A 19,120-nucleotide genomic window follows, 5' to 3' on the forward strand; every position below is an offset into this window, starting at 1 on the left:
TCATCACAGGTCAAAAGAGCCTGCAAAGCTAAACACTCCAGGTTTTTAGTGAGCTTTGCTTAATCTCACATATCAGGGCAGCTCAACAGTTCTCTGGGTCTGTAACGTGAACATCCAGGTACAGGTTAGAGATCATAAAAGTTAAAAGGTCAAATGATCACTCATATCACAATTGTCTTTGCTCAAAAAGGAACCTGGCCAGAGAGTAGCAGTAGTCAAGTGGGACACATGCTCTGCTATTAAGATTCTTCACTCCTGCTTCATTGTTACCTGAATACACTCTCTCTCTCTCTCTCTATTATATATATATATATATATATATATATATATATATATATATATATATATATATATGTATGTATATATATATATATATATATGTATATATATATGTATATATATATATATATATATGTATATATATATATATATATATATATATATATATATACGCAGTTTATATATCTATCTATTATAAAAAGAAATCCTGTCCCCTGTCCTGATAGTCTATGATACGTGATCTCTCTCGGAAGATAATTTAAAGACCCGCGAGACGAAAGAGACCTGCCACGGTGCGTCGCATGGGAACATAGAACGAGAGTCTTGCAAGACACACCCTACTTAAAGCAATATCAAAAAAAAAACAAATCAGTAGTGTAAAGGCAGTCATGCAGCACACACAGCTCCAGGGCTCTCAGTGCATATAAAGTGTATAAGGTCAATACGGTAGAAATGAATAGGGTAGAAATGAAACATCGACGATTAAATGAAGAAGAAAGAAAAGTGTGGAGAAAAGAGACTCAAATGCGTTGGACAGAAAAAAGAGCAAAAAAGAATAATCGAGGTGCAAATTCAGAAAATAAGGAAAGTAATTATCAGCCCGGAACAAGTGGAATTGGAAAAAAAAGCATGTCCAATCCACCTCAGAATTAAATGACAGTGAGTAAAAGACAAAGTAGAACTTCATAGAGACGTTTACAAATGTTGACGCTAAACACATGCAGAGCAGGTTAGAGACTATGAAACCTGGGAAATTAGAAAGGCTCAAAAAAAAAACAAAAAAAAAAAAAAAAAAAAAACATTGGCGCTATACACATGTGGAGAAAGTTAAAGGATATGAAAGTAGTAAATTAGAAAATATAAAAAAGTAAAGATAGCAGTAGCACAAACAAACAAACTGCCTCATTTAACTATGCACCAGTCTAACTTTGGTTTTGCACAATAATTACTACACTATTGCACCTTAACACTTAATTCTACTTTATTCACATAATTTTACTTATTTATTATGTTCTACTATACTGTTTTCTTTCGATCTATGACTTTTTGTCACAGTTTTTGATAAGCGGATCAGGATGTATTTCACTGCGCGTTGTCCTGTATAACTATGCATGTGACAAATAAAGAATCTTGAGAATTTCAAAAACGGAGTTTACCGCACATGCATTTATTGGTTACTTTGTTCATGTATATATATTTATCTGTCTGCTTATTTAAAAACCTAAACTTACCCCAGGAGTCAAAAACGTTCTGTCTAGCCTTTGTACAAAAACCTAGACAAAAGCTGGGGTATCACCTTGGTAACCCCATGTACTTTTGGAACCGTGAGAGGAAAATAGCACGACTTTACAGACAGGAGTCCAATGCAGAACTCTACTTACTTTTTTACTTTGTAAAAACAAATTATTAACTGCTGATGATGTAGATCGTTTTGTCTGTGCTGAAATTACAAACAGAGAAACCTATCCTGACCTCATTAAAAAGATTCAGCATATTGGGACTCACAAGATTACAAATATTGTTTTTACAGAAGTTCTGAAATAAAAGTGAAACTAATGAAATAGCAACAATTCAAAGAAAAAAAAAATCTTCAAAGTGTGTATCCGGAAAACCAAATACAGGGGTAGGCGAGCGAAGCCCCCTAGTGTGTATTATATATATATATATATATATATATATATATATATATACATATATATATATATATATATATATATATATATACATACATACATACATACATACATACATACAGTCATATGAAAAAGTTTGGAAACCCCTCTCAGCCTGCATAAAAATTTACTCTACTTTCAAAATAAACGATAACAGTGGTATGTCTTTCATTTCTTAGGAACATCTGAGTACTGGGGTGTTTTCCGAACAAAGATTTTTAGTGAAGCGTATTTAGTTGTATGAAATTAAATCAAATGTGAAAAACTGGCTGTGAAAACATTTGGGTCCCCTTGTAATTTTGCTGGTTGGATTAGCTCATTAAGCCTTGAACTTCATAGACAGGTGTGTCCAATCATGAGAAAAGGTATTTAAGGTGGTCAATTGCAAGTAGTGCTTCCCTTTGACTCTCCTCTGAAGAGTGACAGCATGGGATCCTCAAAGCAACTCTCAAAAGATCTGAAAACAGAGATTGTTCAGTCTCATGGTTTAGAGGAAGGCTACAAACAGCTATCTCAGAGGTTTAAACTGTCAGTTTCAACTGTAAGGAATGGAATCAGGAAATGGAAGGCCACAGTTGCTGTTAAACCCAGCAGGTCTGGCAGTTCAAGAAAAATACAGGAGCGGCATATGCGCAGGATTGTGAGAATGGTTACAGACAACCCACATATCACCTCCAAAGACCTGTAAGAACATCTTGCTGCAGATGGTGTATCTGTACATCGTTCTACAATTCAGCACAATTTGCACAAAGAACATCTGTATGGCAGGGTGATGAGAAAGAAGCCCTTTCTGCACTCATGCCACAAACAGAGTCGCTTGTTGTATGCAAATGCTCATTTAGACAAGCCAGATTCATTTTGGAACAAAGTGCTTTGGACTGATGAGATAAAAATTGAGTTATTTGGTCATAACAAAAAGCACTTTGCATGGCAGAAGAACCCACCGCATTCCAAGAAAAACACCTGCTACCTACTGTCAAATTTGGTGGAGGTTCCATTATGCTGTGGGGCTGTGTGGCTAGTTCAGAGACTGGGGCCCTTATTAAAGTCACAGGTCGGATGAATTCAACCCAATATCAACAAATTCTTCAGGATAATGTTCAAGCATCAGTCACAAAGTTGAAGTTAAGCAGGGGTTGGATATTCCAATAAGAAAATGACCCAAAACACAGTTCGAAATCTACAAAGGCAATCATGCAGAGGGAGAAGTACAATGTTCTAGAATGGCCATCACAGTCCCCTGACTTGAATATCATCGAAAATCTATGGGATGATTTGAAGCAGGCTGTCCATGCTTGGCAGCCATCAAATTTAACTGAACTGGAGAGATTTTGTATAGAAGAATGGTCAAAAATTCCTCCATCCAGAATCCAGACACTCATCAAAGGCTGTAGGAGGCATCTAGAGGCTGTTATATTTGCAAAAGGAGGCTCAACTAAGTATTGATGTAATATCTCTGCTGGGGTGCCCAAATTTATGCACCTGTCTAATTTTGTTATGATGCATATTGCATATTTTCTGTTAATCCATCCATCCATCCATCCATTGTCTCCCGCTTATCCGAGGTCGGGTCGCGGGGGCAGCAGCTTGAGCAGAGATGCCCAGACTTCCCTCTCCCCGGCCACTTCTTCTAGCTCTTCCGGGAGAATCCCAAGGCGTTCCCAGGCCAGTCGAGAGACATAGTCCCTCCAGCGTGTCCTGGGTCTTCCCCGGGGCCTCCTCCCGGTTGGACGTGCCTGGAACACCTCACCAGGGAGGCGTCCAGGAGGCATCCTGATCAGATGCCCGAGCCACCTCATCTGACTCCTCTCGATGCGGAGGAGCAGCGGCTCTACTCTGAGTCCCTCCCGGATGACTGAGCTTCTCACCCTATCTTTAAGGGAAAGCCCAGACACCCTGCGGAGGAAACTCATTTCAGCCGCTTGTATTCGCGATCTCGTTCTTTCGGTCACTACCCATAGCTCATGACCATAGGTGAGGGTAGGAACATAGATCGACTGGTAAATTGAGAGCTTCGCCTTGCGGCTCAGCTCCTTTTTCACCACGACAGACCGATGCAGCGCCCGCATTACTGCGGATGCCGCACTGATCCGCCTGTCGATCTCACGCTCCATTCTTCCCTCACTCGTGAACAAGACCCCGAGATACTTGAACTCCTCCACTTGGGGCAGGATCTCGCTACCAACCCTGAGAGGGCACTCCACCCTTTTCCGGTTGAGGACCATGGTCTCGGATTTGGAGGTGCTGATTCTCATCCCAGCCGCTTCACACTCGGCTGCGAACCGATCCAGAGAGAGCTGAAGATCACGGCCTGATGAAGCAAACAGGACAACATCATCTGCAAAAAGCAGTGACCCAATCCTGAGCCCACCAAACCGGACCCCCTCAACACCCTGGCTGCGCCTAGAAATTCTGTCCATAAAAGTTATGAACAGAATTGGTGACAAAGGGCAGCCCTGGCGGAGTCCAACTCTCACTGGAAACGGGTTCGACTTACTGCCGGCAATGCGGACCAAGCTCTGGCACTGATCGTACAGGGACTGAACAGCCCTTATCAGGGGGGCCGGTACCCCATACTCTCGGAGTACCCCCCACAGGATTCCCCGAGGGACACGGTCGAATGCCTTTTCTAAGTCCACAAAACACATGTAGACTGGTTGGGCAAACTCCCATGCACCCTCCAGGACCCTGCTAAGGGTATAGAGCTGGTCCACTGTTCCGCGACCAGGACGAAAACCACACTGTTCCTCCTGAATCCGAGGCTCGACTATCCGACGGACCCTCCTCTCCAGGACCCCTGAATAGACTTTTCCATTTCTGTTAATCCAATAAACTTAATGTCACTGTTGAAATACTACTGTTTCCATAAGGCATGTCATATATTAAAAGGAAGTTGCTACTTTGAAAGCTTAGCCAATGATAAACAAAAATGTTAAGAATTAAGAGGGGTTCCCAAACTTTTTCATATCACTGTCTATCTATCTATCTATCTATCTATCTATCTATCTATCTATCTATCTATCTATCTATCTATCTATCTATCTATCTATCTATCTATCTATCTATCTATCTATCTATAATTAATTAAGAGGAAAACTCCATGAAACAGAAGGGAAACAGTGCACTGTCATGTTCTGTGGTTACCAAGCTTACCAGTTTCCTCCTAAAATCAGATGAGCTCCCTTATTTCTCAGATTTACTGAGTTGTAAACAGCTATTTGTGCTAAACAAATAAACATCCGTACATGTTTGTGAAAACTATTCAGCTACTTATCATGCAAATTTCTAATGGTTGGGTGACGCGTATTAACATCAGTGTGTCTTGTGCAAGGCCATCATGACATTTGACTGGGCAGCTTTACAGCTTTTTTCACACATCTACAAAGGCAGTGTAATTTCCAGGAATCTCAGCAGGTATTCACACGCACAAGCTGCATGGCAGAGTTTCCTAGAAAAACACCTTCTACATTGTTCACAAAAGATTTGACCATGCAGTTTATCATTAAATTCTTCAGGTTGTTTGTATGTGCCAAAGGGGATATGTGGTAAATAACAATAAACATGGGAGAGCATAGACAATGCTTAAAAGCTCAGGTAGAAATCTGAGTTCAGACCAAAATAGGAAAACATAAAAAAGTCAGACTTTAACATCCACAGCTATCACTATAGGCTGATACCTGTAAAAGCAAGTCATGACAAGAAGACTAACAGCAATGATGGCCTTTTTCTTGGCTGTATGTCTGAAAAACTGCTGCTAAAGTTTGTTCAGTCAATAAAACTTTAAGAGCCCCATGACTCGAAAGTGGGCATAAAAGATGGATAGCTGCTACACCACAGGGTGCTTTACAGAGGAGAAAATTTTATAGTATACAGTAGCATCAAATTGATACACTTTTAAAAATGAAAAATAATCTGCAGTGTAAATGGAGACAAGATTAATAATGGTGAATAATTCACTTGGAAACAAAGGAATCAATAAGAAGTACAGTAGAGAGAAGTTTTAGCATAGTAAAGCAAGGTGGAATCAATATCACAGAGTCCATAACTTTAAAAATATAAGAGTGAAGCTGTGACACTTCAGCCTTGGTAATACAGTATGTCCCAAATTAAAGAAGCCAGTAAATGTTCACTACGGGTCATGCAGATTGACTTTGAGATCAGCCTTAGAAGACCTTAGATGGCATGTGGGTTTACATGTAGTATCGAAATCTGGATTCCGCCTAAACACTTTTTGGTCACAACTGCGTACTTATAAATTTTTTCGGTTACCAGTCACTGCAATTACTAATGCAGAGCACATTTAAGGACTAAGAGGAAGTGAGGGATCCAATACTTAATTATCTGAATTGCACTCTTTCCAGCTAAACACAATGTCTTGTTGCAAAGCTGAGTTATTAGATTTTGTGTGTGTGATATCCCACACAATCCAAGGTGGGATGGTATGATGTGACGTAACATAATGTAATGTAACATAACATTGTCAATCCTACTTAAGCTAATTTAAGGTCATGGAGACTGGAGCCTATTCTAGCAGCATTTGGAACAAGGCAGTAAATGGCTTGGACAAGACACTAGTCTGTTGGAGGCAATTTGAAATTACTAATCAATCTAATTCTCATGTCTTTAGGACTGGGGAAGGAAAACTCGAGTAAACAAATGGACTTACCTTTTTGCCACCAGTGACGGCCACCTTTTGTAATTTTCGAAAACAGTATTTTGCGTATGTGCTGATTGGCAGCCCTGTATAAAAAAAGAGAAACATTACCACATTAAAATACGAATTCCTTAATGCTCAATCAAAAGCAGCCCCCAGCAGTTATAAATCAGCATTGTGGTCCAGATAGTACTTCAGTAAAACAAAACAACAGATGGCATGGAACTACCAAAACTATGCCTTGACATAGATTGATGTACAAGACTTGTGGACTCAACAGGCTAAAACACAAGATGACAGAAGAATAAAATCAAGACAAAGGCTCAGGTTAAAGAAATTGATTGAACCTTTCCCAATCAAAGGCTTATAAAACCCACTTTTTCTTTTTGGGAGTTTTAAAACACAGCTTTTCCTTGAAGTTTCAGTGCATCCATTCAAAAATGCATTCATACAAGAGTGATATAGCACCAAGACAAATTGCACTCCTTGGAAGTACTCACATTTTATTGACACTCATATTAAAATGGATGGTTTTGGGACATAAGAAGAAGGCTGAAATAACTGTAGAAAAAATCCACACAGACACATGTAGAATATACAAACTTCACTCAGGCAGTGGGCAGGCTCAAGATTCATCACCCTGCTTCCTCTCAGTATTGCTTTATGAAATATTTAAACTGTACAGATACAGTTACCAACTGGGTCAGGATCTAGATTCAGCTTTCTGGAGCTGTTAGGCAGCAGGTCTAACCACTGCACCTCCATGACACTTCCTTATAGTGTATGATGACATTTTAAAACTACACACAGGTAGTCACAGGTAGGTTGGGATCTGAACCCAGGACTTGGGAACTGTAAGGCAGCAGAGATAACCACTTTACCATCTGGAGGAAGCTTCACAGCTTTCAATTCAATTTTAATTTGATTCAAATAACTGATTGCATGATTCACCAACATCAATTTGTGTTTTCCCAAATCCTGCAACTCAGATGAAAACAGCAGCTGTGTATCACTAGACTTACACTAAAACCATTTATAATCTAAATCCCAAAACAACCAAACTTCCCCATTACGTGGATTGTATGAAAGGTCTTAATAAAAATCCTTCAGAAGGACTTGGACTCTAATATGCAGAATTATGCTGCATGTTCCCATAGGGAAACACATTCAGACAAAATACTACGTGGTCAAAATCAATATTAAATAATCCCAGTAAGTAAAGTGGCAGTTCCATTCTCTAAAAGTATTCTAACCAATCCAAAAATGAAATTTTGTGACATCCTAAGTAGGTTATGTAATGATTAGGTGATCAGCGACAAAACATTGCTGGAAAAACAAACTGAACAGTGAAACACAAATGCAGTTTATCAGTCTGAGTTGCCCCAATCCTGGTCAGTCCAAGTGGCGATATCAGCCAAGATAAAGAACCTTCTCATCTTGATGGCAATTACAAGAACCTTGAAGAAAAATGCATTGTGAACTACAACCAGGTTTATAATTTTCATGCAATAGAAAGAAATGCAGTTGTAGTCCTAATTTTGTAACAACTGCAGATGGCAAAATTAATGCACACATATACACACATATAGTATATTATATTTTCTCTCTCTCTATGTACACACACACACACATACAGTATATACATATACACACACATACATACATAATATGTATGTATACATACAAGATATATTAGTGTCACGGGTGGCCGGGGGTGGTACCCGGCCAGGACGTCCTGGAGGACCGGAGGAGGGCTTATGCCTCCCCCAGACCACGTGGGGGCGACCACCCTAGCGGCTATGGGGACCACGGGTACAGAGCTTTGAAGCTCAACCCTGTAGAGGCCTGTGGTGCCCCAATGCCTATGAAGCCCTGGACCTCAGCACTTCCACCACATCCGGAAGTGCTGGGGGGAAGAGGATCGGGGACACCCGGAGTGCTTCTGGGTGCGCAGCTGGCACTTCTGCCACACTGGGGAGTGCCGGCAGAAGATTGTCGGGAGGCACCTGGAGCATATCCGGGTGATTATAAAAGGCCTGAAGAGAAAGAGGTATAGTGTGAGAAAGGCCTGGACTTTTGGGGACTTCGGGGTTGTGTTGCACTTACTGTAAAGATGAATATGGACAATAAACGTGTGTTGGGTGAACCATCGCTGTCTGCGTCCGGGCTTCTTTCCACAATATATATATATATATATATATATATATATATATATATATACATACACACATATATACACACACACATATACACACAGACATACAGGGGGTGGTCAAAATTAGGATTACAGGTATGAGTACATGTAACACAGAGCTCATTCTTGTTTGTTTATTTATTAATTATTGTATGATTTATTTGCATTATTTGTCTTCTTATTATTATTAAAGTGCGATTAAGTATAGCAATCATAACCTGCATGTCTTTTTCCATATTAACAAGAACATACTTTTGCCCACCCCTGCATGTATATATATATATATATATATATATATATATATATATATATATATATATATACACACACAAATATATTCACCTTAACAAAAGGATAAGTATCTGTGTATCAGTGTGTCCATCCGGTTGCTACATCTCTGTTACATGCCATTTGCTATGGGATTCGTAAGAGTGATGCTAATGTTTGTGATGTTCCATCTGTTGGAATAAAAAATGCAATGCATTTTATTACTACATGCATTACAAAATACATTCCAACAGATGGTGCAATGCAAACAGTAACACTGAATATGTCCAAAAGAGATTAACTGCCGGACAGACAGAAATCAGCTTATTAGATTTCAACCCATCTTAGATGGGTAGCACAGCTAATATAAACAATGTCTACATATTCACTATTAATTGTATACACTTTTTTTCTCTCAACTTACTAAGCAAGCAACAGCTTCTAAAGTACGGGGTGCTACCTTTTCTTACACTTGCTGCTGAGGCTATAAATCTGCAACAAAAAGGTAGGTGAGTTTACAACAGGAACTAAGTTCCCCAAGCTGTACCAAAGAGGATCAAGCAGTTCACAGCTCCTACTGTATTTCAACCACACAACTCGAGCAGTCATCCCCTCTAAAAACATTGCATGAGAGCAAACTGAAAATCTGCTAAGGTGTGAACAGCACCACCTTCATCTCTCACACACAGCTGGTGAACAAATGGTCACAGCTGACCTTTTCACTAAACAAAAAAAGAATGCACACCAAAGCTGCCTTGTGATTTATTCTACTTACTCGATAAAAAACAGAAAATTAGGATGATGCCTTTGCGTTGATTTTACTGAGCAAAATGGAAAACCGTTCTTAAAATTACAATTTTTTCACCTCCTCCAACCATTTATTGTGGATTTTTTCACATTAAAGTGAAATATTTGAGATCTTAACATAGCATAATAAATGCACTGAACCCAATGCAGGGCACTGGGTGGCCGGGGACACCCCAGAAAAACTGGACAGGCTGGCAGTGTCATTCTAAACTAAGCAAGTGTTAAAGGGATATTCCACCTAAACAACACTCAAAATGGCAGCACCTGTAAACAAAACCAACAACAAAAATGATGCCACAAAAAATAACAATGGAAAATTATCAAGAGCTCAATTATCAAAATGGAAGTAATAGATAAGTGCAAAAATTAACTTAGCATATATCAAACCTCTATACTTGTAACAACAGCAGCACAATAAAAAAAAAACCTTGCTAGTGCTACAACGGTATGGTTTGGCTTGAAAAAACAAACAACCAATGCTGCAGCAGGAGTATAGCTTAAATCATTTTGCAAAGAGGAACACTAGAGAGACCATTGCACCATTGTATTCCACTCAGAACTACAATAGTTCATTTCCACCTTCTCCACTGATTTCAATGCATTCTGCTGAGTTCAGCGAAGCTCCTGAAATTTTCCACGGTTTCGCTGAACTTGAGGTGAAGCAAATCCAGTATGGTTTGCTCATCACTAATCATCATCCTGTCATCTCCAGCAACTGAAAAGGTGGGAGGTGAGCCTTAGGTGGAGAAGTTTAAGTACTTGGAGTCTTGTTTATGTGTGACGGGAAAGGGAATGGGAAGATCGACAGATGGATAGGAGGTAAAGTGCAGTTATTGTGGTCATTATACAGATCCGTAGTGGTGAAGATAAGGAGCAGAGTCAGAAGGCGAAGATCTTGATTTACCAATCTACGATCCTATCCTTGCCTATGGTCATGAGCTTTGGGTAATGACCAAAAGAACGAGATTGTGGCTACAAGCTGCTAAAAATGACCTTTCTCTGCAGGGTGACTGGGCTCTCCATAGAGGTAGAGTCAGAAGCACAGACATCTGGGAGAGGCTCAGAGTAGAGCTGCTGACCCTCTGCATTGAGAAGAGCCAATTGAGGTGGTTCGGGCATCTGCTATGGATGCCTCCTGGAAAGCCTCCCTATGGAGGTCTTACAGGCATGACAAGCTGAGAGGAGACCCCTGGGAAGATTCAGGGCTAGCTGGAAGGATCATATCTCTTAGACAGCCTGAGAATGCTTTGGGAGCCCACAGTACGAGTTGGCAAGTGTGACTGGGGAAAGGCTTGTATGGGCCCTATTGCTAAGACTGTTGCTTTTGTGAACCAGTTTTGGATAAATGATAAAAAAATGAATGAATGTTTCAATTAGGTATCTTACCGGACAACTTTTGCATATAAATGCATTTTATGGTAAAAATTTAACTTAACTCCGTTTACATATCTACTGCTTTTAAGTTTTTTAGAATATTAGTATGGCCTGATGAATTATATATGTATGTATGCCTGTGGCGCCCCACTGTCATGTCCAGGCTGGTGTTCTTGCTTGAGCTGGATGATGCTGTTAAGGATTCCTATTGACGCTGTAATGGAAAAAGCAGGTTAAGGAAATGGATGGGTGGCTGGTTGACTGTACTGTAAAGTTCTTCCAGTTTACTAGTTACGTACCCTCCTTAAGAATACCAGCTGCCTGGTGACCTGCAACCTCAATGTGTTTATTATAAACTCAATTACCTGAAGGAAGTAAGACACATTAGCAACCTCTTGACAAAAACAGAAGCCTGAATATAAAACACTGCTAAATTCCGTAGGGGTGTTAAATGCACAGGTGTGACCATTTCTGAGTTCAGACGGTGACAGAAGCACAGAAAAAAGCTGGCTAACTAACCTCACATTTTGGAAATTTGGTAGCTCACTCCAGCATCCCCTATAACATGAAATGCTAGATCCAATTAAAGGTCAGGGCCCAGTAGCATCAAACATTAGGCCAGTGTGCCAGTGGGCACACTCACACATGCTAGGCCAGTACTGAGTTACCAGTCAACTAGTTCTGCATGTCTTCTGGATAAGTCTTAATTTAGTTTTGTAAATTAACTCTCAATCCAAGTAAAATTAAAACAACAACTAGCCCTGTTTAACAAAGTGTAAGCTATAGTGATGTGGCTGAGCCGGATAAGTTTTAACTATGCCAAGGAAAACGTTATAATACATTACAAGTATTATTAAATCACATACTGTATATGGTATATAGTATACAAGCCCTTTTGCAAAAAGTTTGATAAACAGATTCAGACCAGCAAGTTCACCTTCTGGTCGTTTCAGAATACTGCTATAGCATCAAGTTTGTGTGAAAATTATACCAGCAAAGAAAAATTTACCATTCTCACTTGTATATATTGACCCATCCTTCTGATCTCAAATGCCTAATCCAAATAGAGACCATGAGGGGTTAGAACCTAACTGGGCATCAGTACGCATGAGGCAGGAACCTGCCCCGGGCAGCCTTTGATATGCTCCCTCTACCTTTTTCACATTTCTTTTATGTTCTCTAGCTAGGAATTTTGCTGTGAGCAACCTATAAACCAAAGCCTTCGAAATAATGAAATGAGTTGTGCTTTAGCACCTTGGCCACACACTCTTTTTGTATTTTAGCAGGAAGCAGAAATTACTCTTCTTCATCATTTTTTTTTTTAGTTCTGACCAACATAAACATGGATCCAAAGTCCAGAATATCACTTCATTTTTTAGAGTCACATATCTGAAACAGCAAAAAGCTAAAAAAAAACTATTTTGTCCTACCCTGTATTTCTGTAATGAGCAGTTGGCATCAGATGTTAATCCATACATTTTCTACATGGTCTTCTCCTAAACCACCTTCTCAGATTTCTTACCAAGAATGAAAAATATGCAAGTTAAAACAAAGTTATGTTTGTGAACAAGCGCAGTGCAAAGCCTATTGAAAAATGTACCCCTGGACAGCATTCCCTGTAATCAAAATTAATAAGCAGTCACAGATGCTTTTTCCATTCTTCATACACCCCCCCAACCAGCTCATACTAAGCAGATATCAAATGTTTCAATAAATGGCTAACGATGAAGGACAAAGGCTGGATAAATGGGAAGCCACCAGGAGGAAAATGAGGAATGTCATTATTTACTCAAAAAATTCTCAAACTGGAACTATGGAAACCTTAAATGGCATCAGCACAGTAACACCGCATGATGTCATAGCTTCTATATTTCTTTCTGGGCCAGCTTTTCTTGGCAGTGCTTATGTTAGCAGAGCGTAACGAGTCAAGTGCCTGCATTAAAACAGCCTCAAAAATTTCAGCTCAGGCCTTTGCGGTTCTTGGCAAAAAAAAAAAAAAAAAATCCAAGCAGCAAAGCAATTTGTTTTATTCAGTTTAAAGATGAAACAGAATGCAGTGCAATGTACACCTTTTAAATATGGTTAGATATTCGATAGGGTGGGAATTGATATGAATGTAGAAGTGACAAAGAAAGCAAATGAAGCAATACACCAGCCACAAGTAATAAATAGAAATGAGCATTCTCAGACTTGCGTAATCCAATTGGGAGAAGGGGCGTGGATACTGGAGTCTATCCTGACAGAATTAGGCACAAGGCAGGAATGAACCCTGGAGGGTGTGTAGGTCCACTGCAGGGCCCACTCAGGCACTCTTCCAACACTTATATGGAAGAAGAAGAAGTAGACATTGCATTTATAAAGCGCTTTTCAAGTCACTCAAATCACTTTACATAGAGAAGGGGAGGGGGGGCACTTCAACCACCATCGATGTGCAGCATCCACCTGGATGATTCAACAGCAGCCATTTTGCACCAGTACACTCAGCACACATTAGTCATTAGGTGCTGAAGGCGTGAGAGAGGTAGTTAGCCAGTAAAGGACAGGGGATTATTAGGGGGCTAGAATGAACAGGCCATGATGGACAATTTAGTCAGGAAATGACCTGAGAGAGTCAGAACCTCAGTTTAACAACTCATCTGAAGGATAGTAGCATTTTTACAGCACAGTGTTCCCGTCATTGCTCTGGGGCATTGGGATCCACACACAGACCACAGGGTGAGCATTCCCTGCTGGCCTCACCAACACCTCTACCAGCTGCAACCTAAGCTTTTCCTAGATGGTGTCACATCCGGGCCTGAACATACTTAACTTCAGGTGGATTAGTAGAAGCACAGGTGGTATGGCTGGGGTCAATCCTGAATTTGCATGACCCTAACACACACCAGCAATGGATTAAATCCTTGATGGGTAGGTAGTTTTATGTTAGCAAAATTTTAAAAGCACAAAGAAGGGGGCAGCTTCCTATAGTCTGCTTTTTTTTGCCAAAACGAATCATTAATATGCTCCCACTGGACTATGATGATTTCATACACTCACTCACCAAATGAGTTAGAAATCGTCAGGGTGAAAAGCACTTAACTTGGCTTTCTATCTACTTTGTGTGGGTGCAACAGGCTCAGCAGAGCAAACATGACCTCTGGATCCTAAGCACATACAATTTCTGAAGAACATTAGATGTGTAGTCCACAAAAGACTGAGTTCCCTCATTCTGGAGAAACAGTCACAAGTTCACCAAGATTACCAAGATGCTCACCTTGTCGTTGAGTCTGAGCCTAGCAATTTGGCCCAGGTCTCTTTTTGCTTACTTACTTGTAGCTGCTGTCCTATTCTTTCACTCTCAACCCAAGGCTTGTGATCACAGGTAAGAATGCAGACAGGGATAACAAGCAGTGCAGATCAAAATAATATGGCTTGTGATTCTTTTATCTGCATGATATTCAACTGCGTTAACAGCCCAGTAACATAAAAGCAGCTGTGCATTTTATGGCATACAAACGGCAGCAGCAGAGACGTGTATGCAAGATACAAGGAGCAGAATGTCAGTGGAGATGGAAAAGCAGCATAATGAACGGACAGCACAATCAGAGGATGAGGAGCAGAATTGGAGACAGCGTGAGGGAATCCATGAGAATAAATGGTTTGAAGAGACAACAATCAGTGTAGCTCCACTTGTTTAATACACAGAGTTTAATTTCAGGAGGAGCTGTCTCCTTTCATGACAGCCTAGAGCATACTGTTGCTTTTCCTCCAATTACTAATAATTAACCATTAAATAAATATCAAAAATATAAATAAACAAGCTCTGTTTTATATAGCACCTTTTCAAAGATGCGCATGCATAGCACAATTGTCTACATCTTTACAAATTGACGTTCTGGCTGGTTACTGACTTGATTAGGGCTAAACCCTGAGCTTGTGTCATTTTCTGAACAGGCAGGCTTTACCATTATACTCCGCCACCTCAGTCACTAGACCACATCTGCTCCAAAGGACCTCTTGGTGACATGTCTCACTGTGATTTGTAACAAGCAATTTACATCAGACAACCACAAAAACTGGATTATGGTACAGGTGACTGGTATAAAGGTGACAATGTTCTGTGGATCTAAGAACACATCAATATGTGCCTAATAGTGTGGTTGTAACAATTATAGGCCAAATGTGAAAAGGCCTTTACTTGATAAAAGGTTAAGACAAGACCAATATAGCCATGATAACGGCTCAAAACTTTAGTAGCTGTTTCCTGTGCCACATCCTGTGTCTTACTTATAAGCCCTCTTCAGGCCACCTCTGCCAAGAAGCTTCCACAGATGCCTGTTAGTAGTAGTAGGGTGTGGTACTATGTTAGCCATTATGGATACAATGGGAAGTCAAGCAAAATAACAACTTTTATTGGCTAACTGAACAGATTACAATATGCAGAATTTTGAGGCAACTTAAGGTCCCTTTTTCAGGCAAGATGAAGAAGCAGCGTTAGTTGCTGTTAGTAATCTGTTCAGTTAGCCAATAAAAGGTGTCATTTTGCTTGACTTCTCACAAATGTCCGTCACAAACAATATTACACAATCCTATCCCAATTCAAATTACAGTTGTGCATTCACAGGGTTAAACCCAAGTTTGGCTGCTTTACATTGCAGCTGGTTGCCGGCATATGACAACAGGATATTACAAAAGTCAACTTGTTCCACAACAGGTGACCTGTCTGTCTGTAGCAACATTCATCCAAAACTTTTTATGATGGGGATCAAGCACTGCCACACTTTTTCTACCCACTATCAAGCTATAAACTGCCCTAATGATTTGCTTGTGTGTCACTCAAGTACGGATCGGTATAGCTTGTGTCAAGTTGGAACTTCTACTAATAAAGAGAATGACATGTGTGGTATGGTGCCACAACAAGTATCACTGTAGATTCATACATCTAGTTTCCTGAGCTCAAATTCCTGTGTGGAGTTTACATGTTTTCCTCAAGTCTTTGTGGATTTTTCTCACATCGACTAAGAACTGCATAAAAGGTCATTTTAAATTGTGGGTGTGTGCACGAATCAACCCACAGACTGAGTGTCGCCACATCCTAGGTTGATGTGTGCCTTGCTCGCAAAGGTGCTTGTATGAATTGGATAAAGGGAGATTGAGATTTTAATGCTCAAATAATGAGACCTATTACGATGTTCATGTATGAAATAAAGGTCATTGCTGAAACTAAAACAACTCTGTAAAGACTGCACGGGGGGCAGCAGTTTTAAGTAGAGGATGGAATCAGGAGATGCAACGTGATTGTAACAGGTGGGAGAACGTGATACAAATAAATAATGGCTAGGATATGTAAGAAAATCAAATATCGTGAGAGGCAGTGACAGAGTCAAAGACCAGAATATTTCACACAGCCTAAGCCAAAAGTGGAAGAACAAAAATTTCCTTGCCAGAGAAAACTTTATAACAATGACGCTAGAGTTGAAAGTAATGAATTAATCACAAACTTGGCCAGTTAAAGGAGTGTATGATGCTGACCTTTACACCATCACTGTGATTATGGCACATGTCACACACTCCTGGATGTCTTACCTAGCAATAGCCTAGAAGCTCTGTATTACAAACAGAAAACAACTGTGGTGCAACAAAATGACACCCCGGTAAGATGTATTTCCTCAGCCCATTAGCATAGCATTTCCTCACACACTTCTGCTGAATGATTTGTTAGCTGAAAGTCCTCAGTGTTACTGTGTGTGGTGATGTGCAGGTAGATAGTCATCTCATTTACTGCATATACTAAAAAAATTACTCAGTTCCCGATGCTCAATTTAAAAATATGAATTGCCTCCTTGGATTCATCTGCTGTACCCCCATTATTTTTAGCAACCAAAGAAAAAGCTGTAACAAATAATAATAACAATTAAAAAATAAAAACAAGAGTCCAGAAAATGTAAAACAGGCTTTAAAATTAAATCTAGGCTTCAGCACTCCTGTGAAGACTTGATACAAAAAATATCAGCATGGTCCTAAACATGAGAAGCAGACTTTCCTGTCTACACTCCAAAAAGCTAATAAATTTCAAATAGTGGAGACAAAACCATATAAAACCCCTGGCCAAGCTGAACAAGTACAATGTTTATTTATATTAATAAAGCTTATTAAAAAGAGAAAAAAAATCCAAAAACTAAATTAAAAAAGAGGACTCAAAAAGATAAAAATAATTTCAAAGTATTGCTTTAGAAAGCAATACACAAGCAAATAAATCTAATTCACAAACCAAAACCCTAAATGTGAGCAGAAAGTTTAAAAACCAGAAGAATTAAATACAAGAAGTTAAAACGCCTGAACGTGAGCTGAACAAACACAAGCAGGAAAGCAAATGTCCAGGCACTAAACTGAGGACTCTTCAGGCTTTATATGGGCTAAGGGCAGTTCTGACAGCTGCAATGTCAGGGGACCTGCCCCCTTAGGCTCAAAATATAAAAAGATTAATAAGCAAGATAATATTCAAGAATTATACAAAGCACAAATTAACAAAAACAAAATATATTCAATCACATAAAACATAAAGAAATTCAATAAAATGACAACATATCAAAATAAAGTCAGATATGCAGATCTGTCTGCAGGGTTGCCAGGTCCTGGATATAATTCCAGCCCAATGACAGCTGAAAACCTGCCTAATGGCGCTGTGGACCAGCCAAATGAATTATGCTGTTGATGCCCAGGGGAGGTTTGGGCACTGCTGATGCTTAGGTTGGGTCCCCTCTTGGAATTTTGCTGCTGTTAATGCCTATCCACCTTGCAATTATGACCCCCTATAGATGGGTGTCTGGAGAGGGATCCCGCTTGGAGTTTTGACGTTTGGGCAGCTGCCCCGCACACTGCCAACACAAAATTTATTCCTGCACAACTCTTTTATATATCCACACATCTGGCAATGCTGCCTTGGCTGAACCATAAAAGCGTAGTGGCTGGTTTCTATTTAACTAACAGCCACCAGTTACTACACATGCCAGGACCGGCACACTCTCCAAGGCATGTTGAAGTGAGCACAGCAGCAGACGCCAAGGAAATGCCCATCAGTTGTGACCCTGCAACTATGGTACAGCCACATAAGAAGCTAGTGCTAGAGGAAGCCTAACAAGGCCAAACAACCTGATGCCACTGTTGAGCCTCACACCTCTTTTAGAATGGTCACTTACAAAAACACAAAGAGCAGTGTGGCCAGAGGAGATGCTCACCTTCTTTGATGGAGAAAAGGAGTTTAAAGAAAGTAGTTTTCTTTCCAAAGGTATGTAACCCACAGCTGTAAAATGCCTGTACTGCAACATTTCATGATACTTGTAAAGCCTCAAATTTATGCAGACGACTGATTAGGTGACCAAGAAAAGTTCATACGAGGCACACGATGATCACAGTATACAAAATCAATTGTTTATAATCCTAGGCTCACAAATAAACTTCCACTCTCAGAACATCCATTTTGTAGGGATAGTTGCATCACTGCAAACTCCAATGCACACAGAAGTTATGAATGATATGAATATAGAGTCATATTATTGTACATTTTTATACACACTAAGCATTTCTCATCAGCTCAAAACCAGCACTTAAGTTCTTGTTTATTTTTGTTTCAAGAACTGAGTCACTATATTAACATGTTTATGCAGCAGAAGCCTTCAGCTCAGGACTGGTCACAAGTGGGCTGCCACAGCTATGTCACTCGACCATATCAACTCATTTACCATGAAAGGCAGCAGTAAACAAATCCACTTCTGCAAGCACAAATATAGTAATGTATGGTTCAATGATGGACAAAAGACCAAGAGTGAATCTGTCCTACACAGAAGAATGGAGTTTCAGTCTCCATAATGCAAATGAGGTTTGCTATATGAT

The 19,120-nt window shown here is 39.9% G+C and overlaps 3 protein-coding genes across 3 annotated transcripts in view; 2 read left to right on the forward strand and 1 right to left on the reverse strand.

Annotated features, from left to right (window-relative positions):
- ndrg3b (ndrg family member 3b) overlaps positions 1-19,120 on the forward strand; it is a 1,230,027-nt gene that overhangs the window by 343,397 nt on the left and 867,510 nt on the right. The window lies entirely within an intron of this gene.
- The window catches only part of id1 (inhibitor of DNA binding 1, HLH protein), a 739,503-nt gene that overhangs the window by 255,403 nt on the left and 464,980 nt on the right, over positions 1-19,120 (forward strand). The window lies entirely within an intron of this gene.
- Positions 1-19,120, reverse strand: part of arhgap46b (Rho GTPase activating protein 46b) — a 175,395-nt gene that overhangs the window by 10,853 nt on the left and 145,422 nt on the right. The window contains exon 6 of the mRNA XM_051932915.1: positions 6,619-6,692. Coding sequence (XP_051788875.1) covers positions 6,619-6,692 — 74 coding nt within the window. The remainder of the gene's footprint in view (positions 1-6,618; positions 6,693-19,120) is intronic.

The sequence above is a fragment of the Erpetoichthys calabaricus genome, chromosome 10 (genome assembly GCF_900747795.2).
Source record: "Erpetoichthys calabaricus chromosome 10, fErpCal1.3, whole genome shotgun sequence".
Classification (NCBI taxonomy): Eukaryota; Metazoa; Chordata; class Cladistia; order Polypteriformes; family Polypteridae; genus Erpetoichthys; species Erpetoichthys calabaricus.